General features: G+C 31.2%; 1 protein-coding gene across 1 annotated transcript in view; it reads right to left on the bottom strand.

Annotated features, from left to right (window-relative positions):
- The window catches only part of LOC129792994 (furin-like protease 1), a 94,090-nt gene that overhangs the window by 32,966 nt on the left and 37,317 nt on the right, over window positions 1-23,807 (bottom strand). Inside the window, exons 3-4 of the mRNA XM_055832518.1 lie at window positions 7,675-7,896; window positions 5,843-5,971 (exon numbers count right to left, since the gene is read on the bottom strand). Of these exons, the coding sequence (XP_055688493.1) occupies window positions 5,843-5,971; window positions 7,675-7,896 (351 nt within the window). The remainder of the gene's footprint in view (window positions 1-5,842; window positions 5,972-7,674; window positions 7,897-23,807) is intronic.

Here is a 23,807-nt window from a genome sequence, read left to right as displayed (position 1 = left end):
GCTTGACCGATTTTGATCAACCCGGGCTCAAATGAAAGCTCTCAACAAACCCTACAACTCTCTAGAACATCCGAAGTTTCAAAAGTGACCGCTAGGGGGCCAAAAATCAAAAACAAAATTTTCGATGAGTTTTCGATGAATATCTCGAAAACGCCATTATCGATTTGCTTCATTTTTTGATATATTATAGCCTACTATAACATCTATTTATAAAAAAAAATTAAAAAAATTTATGTCGCCATTTTGAAAATATTGAGTTCCGACTTTGACATGTCATATCTCGGGTTCTACATGTCCGATTTTGATCAACTCAAGCGCAAATGAAAGGTTTCGTGAAACCCTACAAATGTCTATAACATTTCAACTTCGAGAAATGACCGCGAGAGGCGCTAAAGTCAAAATCAAAATTTTCGAAAATTTCGAACTCGAATATTTCGAAAATGCCATTATCGATTTACTTCATATTTTAATATGTTATAGTTGAGGTTAAGACCTTTCCAACGATAGCTCATACTCGAAAATCTATGGAGCCGTTCCCGAGATATGGCGTTTTAAAGATTTATTGGGGGATGACTTTTCAACTTTTCCCGACTTTGCGCATATTTAAATGAATTTGCGTTAAAGTTTGCTCTCACAAAATTGGTACACTGAAAGAAACACAGCTCTCGTAAGCTTGGTCAGCTTACCAGTACATTTTGATCTCTCAATGGAATATAATATAGGGCAGTTGTGTGTACCATATATAAAATAATTTCTCCAATTGGTCCTTTTTCGCATGTCATATAAACGACTTTTATGCTATAAAATGCCATCTTTTCCAATAATATTGCTCTCTCTCTTTATTCCCTCAACATTACTCGTTCCCAGCCAATAAAATACAATGAAATTATTAAAAGTTATATTCTTGGGAAAACTCTTGCAAGGCAAAGAGATAAAATTTTCTTCTGCAGATCAGCATATTTGTCAAACTGTTTTTTTTTTTTATTATTATTAAACATTGTGCAAATATATGGTAAAAGTTACCGTGAAGGGGTTAGTGAGTGACGGGAGGGTGGGAAAAGTTTCATGGTGCTTACATTGAATGGAAACTCATTAAAGCATGCGGAAAATTACCCTCAAGTTCTTCAAGGAATACACTACATACACTCCCCGGTTCAACAAGCAAAAGACGGTTTATCTTGCTACAAGTTGAGGAAAGTAATATATACATAGTTTCCGATTTAAACTAAATTCTCCCCCAACAAAAGTTACTTACAATGTTATTGGGAGAACTCTGTGTATAAGTAATTATACACTTCACAATATTTGAGTAGACAATGAGATTTAAGGATGGGATTTTACCGAAACTTTAATTTAATAAATTGTTGTTGGAAAGGAAATCTTTTTAATTCTTTTGCTATGTTAAATTAATTTCTGAGGCGGGAATTAGATAAAGTAACTTTCTTATGCATTTTTATCACGTTGGAGCTTTTGAATAAAGTTCTTTTCGAAGGTGGAGCTTTGGTGTAAAGGTGCTCAAAGATTACATATAGAAACCATTGTCAATACAAGGGGAGATTATCTGAATAAAAATATTCAAATATTCGGAATTTATAGAAATTATTCGGAAATATTCTCCAGTAAATATTCGGTTTATTCATAAATGTTTAGATTAATAGTAAAAAAAAATCAAGAAATTTATCAGAAAACACCCTTTGGGTGAGATTGGCAGAAAATCCAAGGATTATCAAAAAATTAACAGAATTGACTGATAATCATCAGAAAATTGACAAGATTATAGGAAAACTGGCAATATTGTCAGAAGATCGGTAACTGGTAAGAACTGGTAAGATCTATAATTATCATTATTACTTTTTTATGTTCTACAAAATAGTTATTTCAGGCTTTTGATATTACATTGGCCAGATTTTTATCCTTTGAAAAATTTACTTTACAACTCTATTCCCCAAATACTAATTCAGTAAATCAAATTTTGCTAACTGACTAACAAAGAATATTTTTAAAAAATCTTTGAAAATGATTGCAAATCGCCCTTTTCGTGTTTTTCTTTTAATTGTCATACCTGTTGCTTAGTGTTTTGTTCGGCAGAAGCCCTAGAATTTTATTATTCCATAATATAACCAAGAATAACCAAGAAAGTTTTGTAGGTATTTGAAAAATATTCGTTTGAATCTATCAAGGAGTAATTATTTCGAATAAAAATATTCAGATTATTCGCCAAAAAGGTCAAAATATTCGACAGATAATCCACCCCTTGAGAAAATGGGTTAATAAACCAAACCGGAAGAAGTTATCAGATAAAGTCGGTTAAGGTTCTTTATGGGCAAAATTCATAAAATATTTTATTTAAAAATATTCCCAAAAATGATTCCCCTGCATTGTTATATAGACTTCTTTTCAAGATCATTCAGCAAAAAGAGCTCAAAGCTCTCTTAATATTAATCATGTGAACCTCGAATAAATTTCACATTCATTTTATATTTTTAAACCATAAAGAGAATAAAACGTATAAAAATTAGGAGACTTTTATTTGCAATAAAAAAGGTCATAAAATGTACCTCCAATGCATATTAGAGTAAATTCATCATGATGGAATGATAAATATTCTATTCACTTTTTAACCTTTTTTTTCCACCGTGCATAAACAATGTTTCCTTTTTGACAAAGTTTTCCATTCTTTGTATGGCTGGATAAATTGAATTTTGCAAATTTGACAAAAACCTTGAGTAAAACAAGAAGTGAGAGAATTGCAAAATTTTTGCAAACGGAGTTTTGAGTTTTTAATGAATTTGATATTTCATTCCTAATTTGACTTGCGTAATTTTGTTATTTCATGCACTTAAATTAATATCTGTGCGGAACAATTTTGCGCAATGAGCACGGAAAATTGGGTTAGCATTAGAAAATCAACCCAAAAAGTTACACAGACAGCAAAGTTCTCGGGAGAACCTAATTAAGAATCAAATTACTGAAGTAATCATTGGTTTCTCAGCAGCTTTCTCGCGTCGATTATCTTCCCTCCGGCATGGCGCAGATATGCGCGCGAGATACATAAAGCTCATCCCACCACAAATTGTGCTGTCTCCATCACACTTGTCGGTAAATTTTAATTTAGTCGCAATCACGGAGATGCTCCGTGAGATAAAATATCACTCAACAGTTTTTTTCGCTTCTTCTATTTTTTTCCGTGTTCTTCACAATTCTCTTTGGAGGCATCGTGGCGTATGAACTAAATAGTGAAAAAAATAATGTTGAAAACAACCTCCCAAAGAGGAACTTGTGGGACAGATAGAAGAGTCATCCACACACGTTTTAACAGCATACTCGCGTATGTCAGTAGCACCTAATTTGCACAGCTGCTACCTCTACCTTATTTATTTTCCCCACATCTGATGAAACAAAGTCAGTGGCATCCACACAATTTGTTGTACACTACACATGCAAAATTAAATTAGGAGAAATCTTTCTGTTGAATCTCTTCGGCGGTGCAGATGAGAAGCAAACCCAAAATACACAAACAAACCACCATTGCGTTGCTGTTTTTCCATTGAAAAGCTCACAAAGTTAACGAGGTATTTCCCCAAGAGAAAAAAAAGAGCCAGCAGCAACAGGAAAATGTGAGAATTCAAACTATTTTTACCTTTCCATTACAATAAAAAAATTCTGCGTCTAAACTCTTTCTTTTTTTTTGCTCTACCATATGAAAGCATTTCTATTGATTTAAACTAATAAATAAACTTCCAACGATTAATTCGTAAACAATTTAATTTAGCGAATCTTTTAATTGAAATTTAAAAAAAAAACCTCCAAACGATGAAAAGCTCCCAGTTAATTCGATTTCAAAGCCAAAATAATGTTTTTTTTTCGTCTGGTTGCCTAATAAATTTTCCACAATGTATACAATAAACAAAAATGCCCAATTAAAAGGAAAATCAGTTACGAATAAATGGTCATATTCTGTGTGGCGGGAACAATAATGAAAAAAAACACGAAGGCGGAGTTAGGAACATGAGGAAACAACAGTGTTCTAACAAACGTATAACAGTTTGAAATGATACTCTACAATTCTTGCGAGTCATTAAAAAGTAATTTGGAACCAATTAAGAGAAGGCTTTTCCTTCCTCCCGACACTCACAACAATTAATTGAATGGGAAATTTTTGGTGTTTATAGCTTTTCAAATGGTTTTGCACACACAAATACATATGAATTGCCAGCGGCAACATGTGCTTGATGTATAAAGTCCAGCATCAACATCAATTTTCTTGGATTTCACAACACTTAAATGCATTTAATAATATCAATTTTTCACCCCTTAAAGGGTGGAAAATTTCATTTTCATTTCTCCGAAGAAAACATCTCCAAATGGGGTACTAAAACATCTACTTCCGTTTCCTTTTATATCACTTTTTATCGGGCAAAAGCATCCGCTATATAAATAAAATTCCCATATATCATTCAGTATTTGTTTTTTCTATTAGGGATTTTTTCTTGATTTCACCCCCTCGGCGTTTGTACACATAAGTTCATAAGTCATATGTATAATATTGATTGACTGACCCCGTAACACTCAATATCAGATAAACTTCGACACGGCAATGATGAATGTTAAGAAAAACGAAGAAAGAGAAATGAACGGGAGGAAAATATTTATGTATTTCCTCTGCTTTTGGCTCTGTGCTTTTGGCAGAGTATTCGTCTACTTTTTTTTTCTCTCTCTCAACTAGCCCAGCTAGCACACGTACACCTTATCACACGTATACGGCTCTTAACGACAATCACAGAAAACCACATGATACCTACAAATCATTGTATCCATTTTGGAAGAGCTATTATTGGAAATTTAAAGCTTTTCCCCGTTTTCACTCATTTTACATACATGTACATAGGTACATATTTCACCCCCATAGATAGAGTTTGAATGCATCAGACCTATTTATTTAGCAATATCGTCCTCATATGATAAATAACGTTGTTCCACTTTTCCCAAATATACAATATGGAGCAAAAAGCTCATGTTACAGAAGTTCAAATTCCATGGAAGCAAAGTACTTAAACCACACATCAAACACAAACCATTTGGGTGATAGTTATGAAATAGCCATAGGCGGTATATGTTTTATCTGATAGGTACTTTTTGACTGTCTGAAAGCTTTTAAATAAAAAAAAAACTTTCACATAAAAAGTCCCAAAACATGGATTGATTGAAAGGAACCTTGAATCCTTTAAATCTACATACATTGTTTTAAACAGAGGTACAACGTTTTCGTTATTCGTTAAGCACAAGAGGAGCAAAAGTTACTATATGTAGGAGATACTGGGGCTATTGCAATCAATTTTAATTATTTTTGCTCTAAGTCTTCTGGGAGTATTAAAAATTGAAAATTTCCTGCAGTAGAAATACTGAATTAAATTCAGTATTTCTACTGCAGGAAATATTTAAATTTTACTTTAGAACTTTCGATGCTTTGATTATCGTCGTCAAATCATTATGTAACTAGGAAAATACATTGAAAACAAATTTTATGAAAAGCTCAGACATAGGATTTTTTTAATTGCAGATATCGAAAGAAGAAAATCATCTATTTTTTTTCTTCAGTCCCTTAATTAGCATTTTGCCAAAGCATTAGCTTCGCACGTTTTCTACCTCGAGTTCAAAACTCAATCAAGCAATATATTTTTTATGTTGTTTTAATTGATTATTAAAATATCAATTAGTTTCCATTGAAAATATTAATGGTCATATATGGCATTATTATAGCTTATCCTCATTGCATAAACATGCTGTATTTGCATGAAAATGAATACAATTAGGGAAATGAAAACAGATAACATAAACTCACATAGTTATGCTCCAAGTCGGGATGATCTGACTCCAATCCATCATCGAGAATCGTTACAACAACTCCCTTTCCTGTTATACCTTCTTTCCACGCTGGTATCACATTCATATCGAGTCCATTGCCGCGATTCTGCAATAAATGTATACATGGAAAATCTTAATGTTGGAACTTCTCCATAATGTGAGTATAATATACAGGAAATAATCATAAATTAAACTCGTTAAAAAGTTAAAAGTGTGCTTCATAAAGTTTTACTGATTATTATGGGTGTATTGTGGTGTGGGTGAACTTGAAGAAATTCCCATAACTTCACATAATGTGAATTCCCTGCAACGACCCATTTATAGACTTTATACGTACGCTATATATATGGTGCAATAAAAATTACATGACTTAAGATGATTCTAATCAAAGAAGTATAATATACTCCTTAATAAATCACATCACAATGCTGATGTCCTACATTGAGACATTTTGAAAATTTATTGTGTGAGATTTATTATTATTAAACTTTATGACAGCATCGATCATCTTCTGGAATACAACATAAGCCACATAAGTCTGGTGTTGATGGGAACGCAAATGTATAGAATGAAGAAGAAAGAAAAAAAGCCACGCCGCGTCCAGTCAATGTAAATCTTAAATTGCGACGATTAAACTTCATCTCTGGCATTCTCCTTTTTGGCTTTGATTAATTTAAATAAGTCAAAAATGTTTATATTCCCCACCGCGTTTATGGCAAAGAAGGTTATGCGTTAATCTCCACGCTGCTGAGAAAATTTGCCTGTTTTCCCAACATTATAGCCCACCAAAAACTTCTCTGCAGGAGAATAACTTTTTTAGGGGGCGCCTCTGGGGGTTGTGTTCAACTTTATATGGACAAGAAATGAATAAAACTGAATTAAAGTGGATGGATAGTGTAAATATTGCCATAGAACTTGAAAAAAAAAATAGAGAGATTAATTATGCAAGAACTTTAAGTTTGAGAAGTGGATTAACGATTTTACTTGAGAATTAATTCATAAAACTTTTACGTGCCTATTTCTCAAACAATTCTTACAAATCCAATCTAATAATAATTTATTACACGTAAAAAAACTAAATTATTTTGTTAGGCAATACATATTTTTGAAGGCTATATTAATTAAAATATTTCACTAATAATTTTAAAAATGCTTTAATTTTTATTTCCTATTTCAATTAAAAATTAATTTTTAATAAATTTTTGTTTTTAGGAAAATTCCTAGCAAAAATATTTCTCAATTTTCATGGTCTGTGAATTTTGCAAAATCTTGAAGGTTTTCATTGTGACTCAGCAAAGTTTTTGAAATATTTCTAACATTTTATTGCATTGAGATTGAAAAACGATTTTTTTCTTAATGATCTCAACAAAAGAATTTTAGTTTCACATTGAAGTTTTTTTTCTTAATGTCTTTATATTGATTTCACACGAAAAAAACACAAAATTGAAGTAAAACATAAAATTTATGACTCTTCATGAGGAGTAATTATAAGTTTCAACATCCTAACAAAATTAACTTTCCATAAGCTTTTGTGTGGAATCTTTAAAGGCACTCCTCGTGGGACTTTTTAATAGCCCTCCCCCTACAATTTTAACGGTGTGGCAACCACGGAAATTTTCATTTTCAAACATTAAATGATATGTTAGCATAAAATGTCGACGAAAATTAATCTAAATAAACTAAAATGGTTAATTTATTAATAGCTGCCTTATGTATATATGCGAAAGAATTAAGACAAGCACACATAGTATGATGTATGATAATGTAAATTAGCCACTGCCATGGCAGTTTGAGCATTAATCAACTCACCAAATACCACATATGCTGCCACTTGGGATCATTAAGTTGAACACTAAAAGTCCTGCTAGGTCGTATCCTAATTAGATCCCGTTTTTGGCGTGATTTTGCCCTTTGTTGCACAGCCCACCGTACTCTATGGTCACCGTCGAGACGACCCTGATGGTGATACGACGGATCTATTGACCGTTTTTGTACCTTGTTATGGTGAAAGTGATAGTGCTCATTAAATATCTGAAAATAAACAAAACAGAAGAGGGAAAATTAATTACATTACACTGACAGCTTCTGAAAAAGCTCGCTAAAATTGGCGTAAAGCTCTCTCTCTCTCTCTTCATTACGCCCTCGCACCACAAAAACCTCCTTTGAGCCTGAGATTTACAAGAATAAAAAAAAAACTTCCTATTCCTCAACCCTACGTCCCACAGCCCTCTTTTGTCATTTGCAAAAGCTCACACGAAAGTTTTATTACAAAAAGGGACTATTGCATAATTTTGTTAGCCACATTTACTTATCATTATGTTTATTGCATCAAAAGTTTCCATCATTCTTCTCCTCTTTTTTCCGAATAAAACCCTATAATGCCTCTCATTCATCTGAAATACGCCAAAGGCAAAGGAAGAAGAAAATATTCATGTGCCATGAATATTTTGCTAGCGGGACAATTCAACTGAGCTTTGTGTAAAGGAAAGTTAAGAAATTTGTAAGCTAAAAAGAAATTTCATGTTTCGTGAAGCTCACAAAGAATATTTTATGGGATAATTCTTCACGCTTGTTCTAAGGTGGTTGAGAGGAAAGTTTTTCTTTTTCTAGCCATTTAGCTCATAGTGGCAACTACTTATTCTCTGCCTTTCCCTTTTCTTTTGTACTTCCCGCGGCTACAGAGAGTTTTTCCTTTTGTATTGAGAAATTGGACCAAAGTGTTTAAGAAAAAGTTATTCTTAAGTTTATTATGCAAATGGATAAATTATTTAATTAAAATTGTAATATAGGAGGTAGTTTTTGATATATAAAAATGGAAATTTTATTGCGGAAAAATTCTGTGATCATTTTTTTAATCCCTTAGAAGTCAAGGTTATAAAACATCTGCATAAGGTCTAGCAGGGTCCCTGGGAAACCCTAAATTTTTTAGTAGTAGTTTTCCTACAAAATTCAACACTTTGAACAATATTTTACAATGTTCTTGATATAAAATTTGAATTTTCGGACAAAAGATTACTTTATTCTATTTTTTGAAACTTTCGCATTTATTTTTCAAGCTTTTGTCATATTTTTGAAACTTTCGCAGAACAATTTCTACAGCACGAAATTACAGCTTTTGAACAGTTTTAACAGCATAATTAAAACTCAATAAAATACTTCTTCATAACATAAAAAAAAAATTGCTTTTGACATTAGATAAAAATATAAGTATAGGGCCCTTAGAGACCCATCTTAGTTTTTCAAGGGTTAAGTAAAAATAACAATAAATCATTTTAATAATTTCTAAAACACATTTTCTAGACAAAAAGAAGCCCCAAAAATCTTTTCAAAAACTTCCAGAACAACCTTCACATCTATTTAGTCTAACTCTCCTCTCTGGATAAACTCCAAGATAAGTGATTTGTGCTATATATACTTGTCGGTGTGTTTCAAGACATTTTCTCTCCTTAATAAACTTTACACATTTTGAAATTGATTTTTTTTCCTCCTCGCATTCACCCTCACAGTCTGCGGGAGTAAAAAGGTGAAAAGAAAACAAGACAATTTCAAATTTCACGCCCTTCATCAACTTAAAATTAAAAGTGGTTTCCCTCATTCACATTTTTTTCCGGACCAAGACAACCTGTCGGTAAACTTGTTAAGTTGAGGATACCTTTTATCAACTTATTAAAATTCAAGTGAAATTTACATATTTCTTCCCACTGCCAAGCTACCCGCGGATGGACCTTTAATTTTAATTCATTAAGAGAAAATTGTGGTAATTAAATAACAAGTTGAGGATTTTCAACGTAAATGTATATGAAAAAAGGGGAGTGCTCATTAACCTCCGTCTAAATTCATGCTAAATAAACAAAATAGTAATTGAGCACCATTGGCATGAAACACAGAAACCCATTTTCGTGCCCTTTATGCAAATTCAACCATTTTTTTTTTCGTTGCCCCGTCTCGGCAGTATAGTTTCGTCTGTGTGATGGGAATGTTGGTGGAAAATGCCAAAGAGAAATATAAAGATTCTCTTTGCTTCTCTAATAACAATCACGACTTAATTTGCATAAATTCATTTTGTCAGAGATCGGAATAATTTTGTACGAGACTTGGTGGATAAAACTAAAGAATAAAAAAGATGATTCTCATTTGCAGAAAAGGGAATGAAAAAAAATTCAATTTCTTTTGATTTCCCTTCACCCAAATTGAATATCAAAAACAACTCTCCTCTTGCAGTATTCCTCCCTGTTTTTTTTTTTGCATAAACTCTCACACCCCCCGAGACCCGTATAACATTTAATCAAGTTGATTTAACTATTTTATTTACTTACATTAACTTTTAAATTGTATTACGCAATGAAATGAATCTGGCAAAAATTGAATTTGTCTCTAATTCAAATTGCTTGCAAACGTTCCACTTTTTGTTCTGTTTCTCCGCATGAACTTTGTATTTGTTTTGTGACAAAAACCCTCAAGTTAGAGCTCATGAGATTATCTCAATTTAGAGAAGATTTTTATTTTGAGAAAAGAATCACAAAATATCAAGAAAATGAATAATTTAACGTATTTACATATAGCTATGAATTATGCTAAAATTCTTCCAATATCCTTCTATCCTGCTATTTGAGTATTAACGAAGTAATTAAAAGTTTTCTCCATTACCCATCTTCATCAACTTTAGACTCACATGACTTTCTTACAGAGGTCTCAAATATTAATCAAAGAGCAAGATGTAAGGAAGTTTTCAATAAGCTGAATCGTTGAAATTTTAATTCATATTTGTGAAAATTTACATCAAGGGGTGTTTATCTGGCGAATATTTTGGCTATTTAAGCGAATCATCCGAATATTTCTGAATATCTGGAAAAGTATTTAACCATTCCTTAGTTAGGGAAATGGAGCTCAATGTTGACTTCCTAGTGTCTTTTTAAATTAACTATTAGTTAAAATTAATCAGACTTTAAATGTAGAAAATTATGGAAAAATAAGGGCCTAATATTGACCTAAAAATGATATCAGATTTATGAGAATTGATTTCTATTTAATATATAATATTGAATATTTGATTTCACATGAACATATTTTACTAAAAATCGATAAACTTAAAACGGAAAAAAATCAAAAACGTATTTAGGAATTTTTTGTTTGAATTTAATCTTTTTTGGGTTAAATTTACTACTTTTTAGCATTAATTTACTACTTTTCGGTTTCAATCTAGTCCTTTTTTTTAGGCTTTTATAATTTTTTTAATAAATTTTTTTCCTGAATCTGAGCTGTTTTGGGACTGAAAACCAAATTGGCTTGAATTTATTCTTTTTAGCTGTGATTCTTTCTTCAAATTTGGGGTTGAAATTACAACTTTTCGGTTTGATTTAAGCATTTTTATACTTGAATTTAACATTTTTAGACTTAGACTTAGCTTAGGCTATATTTGAATTCCCTTGGCGAATCAACCGAATATTAGTGAATAAACCGAATATTTTCGAAGATCCGAATAATTTTGTCCAGATAAACACCCCTTGATTTACATACTTCATAGCAGGGTGAGTAGAGATATGAAATGATCTGCTTTAGATACTGACTGTACTTTAAAATCTCATTTAAAACCAATTTTAATGTAATTTTAGCATAAAAACAATTTCTTTTGGCCTCTAATGAAAATCCTAAATTTCCTGAATTTTTATTGAGTGTTTAGAAATCTTAACATGCTTTCCAACTACGCTCCTGTTTACTGCTAAAAATTATTCAGAAGGCGCTCCCATTTACCTCATTGTCTCTATTCACCCCATTTTACGAAATACATTTATGTTCAGTTTTCATAATGCGGCCACTAACATTTTATGATTAATTTTACATTTTATTATGAACTAAAAACAAACCCACGAAATAAACAAACCCCCTGGCTGGAATATGTGGAGGATCCTTTTGAGGAAATTCATAAATGAAAACCCACGATAAGAAAACATGAATGTTCATTTGCATGTGAATTAAATTTTATATGAAGGAGATATAATTAAGGATATAAAGTTTGTGAAAATTTGCACCATTACTTTGTAAATAATTTGCATATTTATGCGAGTGCACATAAATGAATAGAAACTAAATTTTCCACTCAAATATTTACTAAATTATTATAAATTTTAAATTATAATTAAATTTTAATGTAACACGTGGCTTTTTTCACGGTTGAAAAGTCAGCCACAATTTGGAAATATACAATTAAAGACAAAATTGCAATTTGGCGCTTTAATCATTGCAAATATGTAATATATTTCCATGGAAATGTTTAAACATATTTTAACTACATACTGCAAGAGATTTTGACTATATTTCATTCAAAACTTTAATTACTTTCAAAATAAGCCTCATTTAGTGATTCCGCATTGATGATCTTTAAAAAAAAATCCATTAGAAAAATTAAAATTTAAAATTTACAACAATGGTGGGTATTCATCATCAATCTGCACAAAATACATCAAATGCACACCATATATGATTGATGACCCAACGTCCCCCCTATGGTTTCACACATAGCATTCTACGAAAAACAAAAACCCAGCCCTTCTACATTTGTTTGGTCTATTTCAACCGTCAAAAAATCAATCTGGTTGCAAAAAAGCATGGACCACATTGGGGAGCTTTTTTCTCCCTCTCTCTCTCTCTCTCTCTTGCAAAATGACTAACTAATGCTTTAAGCTAGACTTTGAGCAATAGGGGATTTATATTTATGCAAAAGTTCGTGTTGACATTTGATGTATCATATACCTAATAGAATATAGCTTGTAATCGATATATGTAGGTATTATTCTAGTTTTTTGTATATACAGAGGATAAAGTAATTTCATGTTTTTAAAAATCGCTGCTGTTTTTTTAATAAAATCTCACACCCATTTTCATTTTCATCAAAGAATTTTCTTTTTTTTATTTTTTGCTTTGGAACTATGTGTTGTACTAAATGCCCAGAGTGGAGCATAAGCGTTTTATTATGGATTTTCAACACTCAACTTCATGGATAGATAAAATATTGTTGAGTGAATATGGGAATATAAATCTCTCTCAACTAACCGAACCCTTGCATTTTTCATTAATAAATCCACGGGGATGCTTTTAGGACGAAAAAAAAAGCAAACAAGAATTAAGACAATAAGCGGGTTAAAATTTAATGTGATAAAACTTCATGACTTTCTCCAAACATTTTAGAGAGGTTGAAAAGTATGTGGTGCGATGTAAAGCACAGCAAACTCAAAGCTCCCCTAGCTTTTCTCACATTTCTCGAGACGAGACGAAAAGGGTACTATAAAAATATTTTACTTGGAATTTGTATATGTTACCATTGTGAGTTGTAAACATAACACTCGCATACAGCTTTCTGCTAAATTTGTCATGTAAAATGGCATAATATGGCACTCTGCAAAATTACCAAATGCGGGTTGACGAAGAAAAAACTGTCACAGTAGATAAGCAGAATTATGGTTTTTCATTTCAGACTTTATAACCTTAATGTGTACATATTGCTTTATCTATACTAGTTAGGTGTTTGTGAATTAAACTCCTCTATATGTACAGAGAGAAATAATATTTAATATAATGAGTAAGTTTGTTTGAACGCAACTATTTAATGAGGTTCACATACATTGTATGATTACAAAGTTGAATGTTATAGTTGAAAATTTCTCGTTGGTAAAGTAGGACAAAGTATAATGATAAAGGATATTAAAATTAATAATTCTTCTACACGGAATATCCATGATTATGCGTAGGTAAGCACATAGTTTACAAGCTAAATTAGTTTGGAATAGGGTTTCTATCTAAATGATTAGTTAGAGCAGAGGCAACATAACTATTTTAAATTTAAAAAAAAATGTTGAAAATTTCAAAATATTCATGAATTTCCCTGGAATTTATTCATTAAGAAAAATATTAAATCTTCATACATATTATATACCTTTTTTGCAAAGACATCTTCACCAAAGAAGAAGCAAAATAATATTTCTTAATACCCACTAGGCTTATTAGTTATGGTTAATTAAACAATTAGGTGGAGAAGTTAATTAATTTAACAAAAAATATATAAGTACGTTTTAGCTGTGATTTTATATGTATATATTTTCATAAGGCAAAAGTTGAGATTAATATGCATAATGTAAAGGTCAGATGCGTGTGAGAAATCTAATGAAGATTTTTCATTGATATTTAAAAAAAATTTAAGGCGTTGATAATGAATTAAAAAAAAAACATATTTTGAAGCCGAGTTTGAGCACGAGATTTTATTAAAAGTTATTGCATTCGAATTAACTGCTTACTATTAATATTTGAAGCTTCTTTTCTAATTTTTGATTACTTTTTTCTTACGTTTGGTAATTTTTCTAACGTTTATCATTTTTTAATAGTTTTTTATTTTAATCTCTAAAGAAAAACCTTAAATTCCTAAGCTAGAATATTTAACGTTTAAACCCCCAAAAGCCCTCCCTGGCTACACACCTGGTATATGCAGGTATCTAAATTATGTATATAAGTATTAACTCTCAGTTCGAGAGTTAACAAGAAGTTAAAATTGCATTCATGAGTTATTCATAAATTTTGGGGGTTGTTTTTGATGTTACATATAACTAACAAAGGTATGTGGGAAGTTAAACAATCTTTGTTCCATTGAACGTCTTATGAAGTCAAGCTAGAAGCTTTATAAGAACCAAAAAGAGAATTAATTAATAATTCCTATGCATTTCTTATACTTGAAAGCTTTTATTAACATTTTACCCAAATGAGTGAAAAATTTATTTTTCATCTCTGCAAACTCATTTTGAGAGATTTTCTAGTATTTTCCTTCGTGCTGTGTTAGTCATCTCCGAAAGTCATCTCAATCCTAGACGATTAAAGTGTTTGTGGAATACTTTTTTCTCTTTAACTTCATCTAGAGATGAAAGTGTGGTTCTTGTTGGGAGGTATAAAACCCAGAGATTTAGAAGTGTCATCAAAAGTGATTAAGTTGCTTCACTTTTTATTTGTTCATGCTTTCTTTCTTGGTGTGTTGGTTTTAAGTATTCTTACAACCAAACATCTTGCACATGTCATGCACAAAAATATCTGCTGATAGGAGCATTCTAGTGCTTACACGAAGAAACATTGCATTATGAATCTGGCTAAATAAATCATAAAACATTTATTGGAGTATCCTGTGCGGAGATTTAGGTCAAGTAAATCCTTCCTTGAAATGCTAGAAGCAAGAATACGGAAAGACTGGAAGAAGAGGATCATAAGATGTGCGATAAAGTGAAATTACCTATGCATCATCCATACCTTTTTGCATAATAAATTGTCTGGTAAGCATTGCTACTTAATTCATTCCCCTGAGGCAATTTATAAAGAATCCCTCTCACCCCTCGTCGTACCCTGAATAAACCATAAAGATCCCTCATTCAATAGTAACAATAATTAAATACCTCAAGGGATTAAAATGAAAGTATTTGACATTGGAAAATATGGACAATTTGTAATTCACGACATAATACAGTCTTCCCCTCTTTTCGTTTTATTACCCACTCACCCCAATCACCACTTTGTACACCCCCTGCCCTTCTCATTTCCATATTCTAACCCCATTTGCATCACCTTCATCGACACTCACCCCATTCCTTTGTGGAAGATGCGAACACGATGTAATGACAACAAGGACGAAGCTTCCAATCGAGTGTGTAAATTGCGAAGGGTGAATTGTGTTTAGGGTTTTCCGTTGTGTTATTTATGCAAATTTTGTTTAATTGACTGCACAGAGTACGCTTCAAGAGGGATTTTAACATTTCCATGAGGGTTGATTTTCAATACGTATCATCAGGTGTTTTCTGACATGCTGAATAACAAAATGTTTTTGCATAATGAAAACTTTTCCAAACACCCCAGAAATAGTGATATATCATCATCTGTTTGCGTTGAAACTGTTTAACTAATATTCACCATAGATATAACTTTCTTTATTGTATTCAGCACCATAATAGTTTCCATATAATAATATTGTAAATGGGAATATAGATTGCTGTATGTTATTCAGTATAAAGTGGGTGATGATTTAATGTTGATTTCAGTTAAATTGTCACACATTTGGTTGCATTAAAATTTCTGGGAATTTAATGCTTTGCATATTGAATTGGATTGACTTTATTGATGTTGTGTGAGGAATGCCCGACTTAAGTTCCTTATGCTAGGACTAAACTTGCTAAGGTAAGCCTACATTTGTTTAAGTTTGACTTTGGTTATTTCAGTTAAGCCTGAATTATTTTACTTAGGCTTAAATTTTGTAAGTTAGGTCGAATCGTTTTTACTTTCACTTATGTTTATTAAGTAAGATCTAGGTTACTTCAGCTAAACAAAAGTTTTTAAGGCTAAGCTTTTAAGGTTAGGTCAGGTTAAATCGGTAAACTTAACGAATTTCAACGGAGGAAGATGGCCAGACGCATATTTTGATCGACTTTGGGAATCCAAATTGGTAAAATTTGGAACTAAAACAATAAAAAAAAAGTGTGTTCATTACCAATTCTACCTGATATAATTTTAAAACCATAAAAGTCTAATATCGATAACTTAAAAACGGTCTTAAAAAGACCTCTATCTGACCTAATAAATCGAGTAAACCGGTCTTAGTTGGGAATTTTATCCTAAATTTTGATTAAATTAAAAATGTTCTAAAAAAAATTTTCATTCAAATTAATTTCTGTAATTTTGAAATAATTATTTAAATTTTTGTAATAATATAAATAAATTGTTCCTGAAGAGTTTAACGTCTAAATCTTCACAATTTGAAATGTCCCTTTTGAGATGTTTTTGATTACCAATCAATTTTAATAATTCATCGTTTCAGAAATATTTGAAATTGATCCCTCAATCCGGATTAGAAGAGAAAAGATTTGACTACAAAACTATTAGAACAACTTTCAAATGTCCTTAATAAATCATGTGCAAACCAAAGGATGTCTTCGGAGATAGGAGAACACATTAGTATAATACATTCAACTCCAGAGATATTCAATAAATTGTCCTTAATACAATACGAAGGTTCAATTGCAATATGAAAATTAATTTATTACATTTATTATGTCAATTTTGTGTGAAGCTAGAAACCAATTTTGGGTTATAGTGGAAAGCAAATCTATTTGCAGATTTTCCAATATAAAATTGATTAGCTCTGTATTTCGGGAGGGGAATCCATTTATTTTGGAACTTCCTTTGTGGTGGTTGTGTACTCCCGAAAATCCCAACTGCTCTATCGAGAAATAGATTCGATAAGAGATTATGGCAAAGTCTGCTTTGGAACGTGATTCCAAACAATTAATAAAGGTTATATCGCACTGCTGTAGCTATACTATATGTATGAGAACTTTATATGGTTGCTCCAACTGCAAACTTTCTCAATTATAGATGGCAACGTACAATACAGAAATGTGGCAAATCGACTGAAGCATGCCCACAAGAATCCCCATGGGATATGACATTATCTAAAATTTATATTAATTGTCTCTAAAGCATAGACAAACATAAAATATTTCTACGCTCTATGTACCTCAAATGACTTGACAGAGATTTATGGTACACTGTAAAGTATAACAAATTTGTGATTTGAACTTTTCAGGTCTCCCATTACAATGAATCAAGTGTCAAAAAAAAGTTGAATTCCGCTGTTGAGATTTTCCACTCAATCTCTTTTATTCTCATCTCTTTGATTAAACATTGTAGAAAAATGATTTTGTAGCAACAACACAAAATCCCCGCACCTTTTAGTCACGATTCCAGGGGGGATTTTTGCTTTATCGCACTCAATGGGAGTAATTTCCTCATTCAACAATCTCCTTCCATGCGTACTATAAGCGAGACATCTCAAGCTTACATGATGTTCGCAATTACACTTCAATGATTTTCAATACATTCAATTTATTGCAGATTGGAAAAATCAATAAGAAAAGTCTCGATTTGCATTTTCATTTTCACATCTTTGCACTTAAAATGTTAAATAGGGGAGACTTTGGTTAGTTTGCCAATTGGCAGTAGGGGAAATTGGGGCTAATATGGTCACTTAAAAGTTTAGGAAGAGTTCAAAAATATCACATTTCTCAAGAAAATTGATAAAAGTGATTTAGATCCGGGTAAAAACTTACATGAAAAGACTCAAAAAGGAAATTTTCTAACGATATTACAACAAACGTCAAAACTTAGAAATGTCAAAAGATAGCAGATTAACTTTAAAACGTTGAATCTGGCAAAAGTTGAAAAAGATATGTCAAGCGTAAGACGTAAGAAACGTCAAACGAAAGAAAAGTTACGTCAATTGTTAGAATTGCATAATTTGTCAAAATCTGATAATTTGAATACTACAGAAAAAACGCTTCTTTAAGGAAATTTCTGACTACATCCCTGTTTAGATCAATTCTATAGGAAATTTCCCAACTTACAACTTTTCTTCTCATTTAACTTTTGTCTGATTTAAGCTTTTCCCAAGCCCAATTTAAAAAAGTAACACTGTGAAAAAAATTGTTTTATCATTTTATAAATTTTCTCCAAGCTTTTCTCAATTTTCACGTGAAAATTGGTTAAATTTTTAATTTTTCTAAGCACTCTCTGTGCCCAAATTACCCAAAAAAATCCTATAAGACTATAGGAATTAAATATGATCCAATAATCATACTTTGCTTAATTTCTGATTCCAGAGAATTTCTCAGACAACTAATCAAGGACAATGGATCAATAAGCCATTGAGAGAACAAAGCGGCAGTACAATCTATTATTGCCATTGTATATTGCTGTGAATATAAATGCAAATAAAATATTAAAGTTGCGAAAATCTCAGGGGGGAAATGGATATCTAATTGCAATGCTTACGATATTTTAGTTTAGTAGATATTTAGCTAAACACAAATTAGATACAAGTATATAGTTATTGTTGAACCAAAATAACATATCCTTATTAATTATGCAAAATCACACAGCTTAATAACATCGGCAAGAAGCCCGTAATAGTATAGAAACAATAATTATATCGCCAAATGGGATTGCCAATTGAATGTTAAGTTGTGTGCAGTACAAATTTATGCAAATGGGTGTCAAATTGCAGTATGTTACTTCAACCTTCTGTGAGAGTACAAGCAAATGGTTTAGATTTATCAAATATGTACATAATGGGGACTTTAGAGCTGTTGGACTATGCTGTATGGGCAAAAATAGAGTAAACACAAATCAGGAGTATTTGATCATTTGTTTATACGTTGGCAATAAAATTTTCTAATTTCTTCCTTGTCTCAAATACCTCACTCAACTTTTAATTTTCTTCACTAAAACAACATCCTTTTTTGTGAAATTTAATAACCTAATTTTATTGATTTCATGCATAGCTAATTTCCTGCATGACCAGAGGCAATTATATGCTTCAATGTAATGCTCAGTATTATGCATAAAATTGAATCAAAAACTAAAATTTATAATCAAAATGTTTCATAAAGCTCGTTGTGTATTTTCTACCACATTTTGATTTTGTTGTACATGGAAATAAATATTAATTAGGACGATATTCTATGTAACCTATACATTGGATTAAAAACTCATCCCACACCTACATATGTATATTGCTGGGGTGAATGGGGTGTGGGGTAAAATTAATCAAATATTTTATTTTTGATAAACCACTTTTATTTACTTTGAAACTTAATTTAAAATAGATTGATTTTCCCACACTTAATCGAATGTTCACTTCACTGAATATCAAACATATGCCATGAGCTTCATCATTTTCATTTTGACGATAAAAAATGGCTATGGTGGAAAATTTGAATATGAAAATCAACTAAAATAGTACAACCTTCGGGCATAGGGTAAATGTTCTCGCAAATCCCATTTCAATTTTCACGATGGGGTGGAAAAATCTTATGCACTGTGTGGATTTTTATTCACAGATAATATCCGGGAGGGATTTTGACTTCTTTAGGAAGTAAGATAAATGATTATTTTGTATAGAAAAAAACGTTATTACAAATAAAGCTGTAATAAAAAATTGGGCTTTTAAAGCAGCTGAATTTGATTTAACATATATACATATAGGCAAGAGTGTATTGTACATAGCATGCCTACTTAATGCTTCGACGTAATATAATTAAATAATTGATGTGCAATTAAGCTCAAGAGGTCCACTTTAATGCAGACAAATTTAATTAGCGAATCGCAGATAAACTTTAAAGCATTATACAACATGTATTGTCTATGTTTAGTGGATGTTTATTACCTTCAAAAGGAGTTTTAAAACAATTACCTACAAACAAACAGGAATTTTGTATAATAAACATATCCACAGATAATTGCAAAAAACGTTTTGTTTTGCACGCGAATATCCTCAAAAAACTTCAAATTGAACTACTTTCATATTTCATTCTATTTTAAATTGCAGTCAAATATTAATCTAAATATTAGTTTTAATTCCATTTTGTCCAAATGAGATTTTTATTAAAAATAAAATAAAATTTAATGATTATGAGTTATGTTTTTGTTCGTGTTTAGTTAAGTTTTTACCTACTATTTGGAAAAAAAATTACTTCATACGTGATCCGGATAATTTAATTTAATTTAGTATTTTTGGTTTTATTGGAGCCATAGATAATATGCTAAATGTAAAATAATATTAATGAAATTTAATTTCATTAGTTTTTGGCAATTATTACGCTATCATGCTTATATTAAACTAATGTCAAAATATTAATAAATAAAATCATTTGATACCTCCATTTAATTAGGTATGTTAAAAAAAAGAACAACGGCATTGTTCATTTAACAACAAAATGATTAAATCCATACAATTTAATACACATCATTAAACTCATTTTATATTTTACGTTTTCATATGCATGGAATTAAATTAAAATTTAGCCGATTATGTTGTAGCTTTTTAATGAATATTGGGCCAAATTCAGCGACCAAGAATCCCTTGAAATCTTTAAATTTTGTACCGAAATTTCAAGATTTCAAGCGAATTTCAAGGGTTTCTTGGTCACTGAATTAGGCCCATTATGTACATTACCTATGAAAAAAAATCTAAAATTGAAAAAAAGAACCATTTTAGTTACCTATTTAAGAGAATGATTAAATATGCGTGACAAACATAGTAATTTTCCAGGGAAAGTTCTAGGAAAACTCCAATTCACCTCGTTGAAGGATGGCAAAGTGGAACATAAATAAATGTTTCATTTTCAACGTGGAAAATCATAGTTTTCTTTTGACTTTCCTGGAAAATGATAAGTAGCAATTTTGAATAATTAAAAAAATGTTAGAAAAGAAAAGCTAGAGTAAAAAGAATGAAGGAAATATTTAACCAAAAATGCAGGAAGCTCTTTATTTTAACCCATATTTGTTCAGTACTATTTTCAGTAAGCTTGGAAATTTTTCTTTGATGAATTATTCAAATTTTTTTTTATTCCACATTCGGTTAAAGAATAAGTTTTAGAATTTCTTACGTGAAGTTTCAAGAATATTGGCTGAGAATATTGACTTTTATAGAGAATTTTGAATTTAATCTTCTCAAAAATTTTCACAAATTCCTGAATATATCCGGATTAAAAACAATTTTGCATTTTGTATGAGAGTTAAAATGATTATCCCTGCTTGAAAGTTTTTAACAAATTGTAACGTTTGAAAAAATCCGCGCAGAAAATTTTTAAATAATTCCCCCAAATGCAGCGCGGACGGTCGAAATGGGAATATTATATTAATTGCCCCGTGGGCATTTCTTCTGCCTTTGCAGAGATCAAGCAGTATGTGCCCAGCAGCAGTAGCAACAACACCAGCAACAACAACAGTGGCAGCTACAGAGAGGCCAAAGAGCCGAAACCAGTAAAATGTGATTGTCCCACCGCGGCCGGAATTTTGTCAGTTAAAATTAAATAAAAGAAAGTGATTAAAAATAAAGGAAAAGAAAATGTTAAAGCTTTTGTGAAAAGAAAAATAAAATTTGAATATTGTGAAAAGTGAAAATTTCAAGCTTTTCATTTTGAGAAAATTTAACTAGTTACAAAATCATATAGTAAAACAGATGGCATAAGTTGGAGCACAGTGAGAGTGGAAATAGCCCTCCAACGTTGGTTAGCATATGAAGATAAAATGGGATAAATTATGAGGAAGACCATCGAGATTTTAATAAACTAAGGTTATAAAAGATTTATAGCTCTGACACTTAAACTTCAACTAGAGTTTTACCCAGAAAGAGAAAGAACGTGAAGAATCGATTAAAAATTTAATTAAAACTATATTTGGATAGTAATATATTTTACCCAGAAAACATATAACTTTATTCATTTTTTATTCTCAAATAAAGTATGATTTAAATAGCATTCTGGTTAGTTCTATAATTTACATAAAATTCATTATGTAGAGTTTCCATTTGGGTCCAACAAACTGAAGGGGATGTTTCCAAATGATTTGTTAATAAATCACAAAGACCTTTTGCCATTTGTTTATTCAAATTTGAATGTAAATAAATTAATCAAATTAAACATAAATTGTCAAGTTTATGTTTCAAATTAAACTAATTAATATCAAATTGTTGTAATTCGACTCATTAATATTTAATTTAATTTAAATTTAAACCGAAAAGACTCATCAAAAAAAAAGAATTACTTTCCTCCAGAGAAATTAAAGAACCAAATAAAGTAATTTCCATTGATTCATTCTTCCATCCTAGTCAATTTTAGATAGCCACACATCGCCCATTAATGTGAAATGAAATACAAAATGCAATACCATTTCAATTTCGACACTCGTGCCATAGGATATCTCCGTGGTAAATTGGCATTTCCCCTATATTTCATTATAATGGTTCAGGCATGAGGCAGAAATTAGGGGAAAAACAAAGGGGGAAAATGTGGATGAGAACACTAAAAATATCAATGTGCCCACTCAACATCATATCCAATATTATTTCCAATCACATGATATGAGGGTGTTGGAACAAAGCCCTTTTATTTGATGACGTACAAAAGAATTCTCTGACAAGATGATTTTCTTTTGCTACACATAGTTTTTTTTTGTGAGTGGAAAATGACCAAGCAAACATTTTCCAATTTATTAAGAGAGGAAACCACCAAAGTTCATCCCTGTGTATTGTTTGAAATTCGTTTCGGGGAAAATGATTCGGGTAAACTGAAAATTGTACATAGGAGAGCAAACGATGTATCACTATGTGTTAAATGATGCTACCGTTTGGTGAGACATAAATATGTATGTAGGTATGTGAAAGGTATGAAGTACTCCTTTATTCATAAATAAATCGGTAATTTAGTGGAAATGCTGTCCCCCATATTGGTTTATCCGAAATGTAAGCAAACACCAACTGCAATGATGTCTCCTGAAGTGATGACTTACCCCTGCGGACATACTCTTCTTCGTGCAAGGCATTCATTACATTATATTCATACTACACCAAGGGGTCTGTACAAATACCTTATGTATTGAGGCGACACATTAAATTCCCTTTATTGCTGACTTATACCCAAAGCTCATTCAAAGATTTCAAATGTTACCAATGCAATTTAAGGCACTCTCTAAGCAAAATTCTCTCCTGTTGTGAGTCTATTGTATTAAAGAAAACTCAATTAATTCTTGAAAAGTAATCATAAGTTGATGGTTGTTTTCTTGACGTGGTTAGTTTAGCTTTTTTGGTGGGAGCTGAGGTGCTCTCTCCGGGGGCGTCAAGGGTCCGTGTCAATCCGAGAGAAACACAATTTTTACCAGAGCTTTCGGCGAATCACCTCGCCTTCTTCTGTGGTCCTTTGAAGGAGATTTTATTTTCAATTTCAATACAATGAATTTAGATTATTTTCTTTTTTAACTTACAATTTTTGTCTATTTTTGGATTCCGTCAATTTCTTTTTCTCTTTCAGGCAGTATAATGACCTGGTTTTGGGGATAAAGATTGCGTTAATATATAAGAATTAATC

Source organism: Lutzomyia longipalpis, chromosome 1, assembly GCF_024334085.1.
Source record: "Lutzomyia longipalpis isolate SR_M1_2022 chromosome 1, ASM2433408v1".
Classification (NCBI taxonomy): domain Eukaryota; kingdom Metazoa; phylum Arthropoda; class Insecta; order Diptera; family Psychodidae; genus Lutzomyia; species Lutzomyia longipalpis.
The sequence above is the reverse complement of the archived record's forward strand: the minus strand, read 5'-3'. Positions and strand labels throughout refer to the sequence as shown.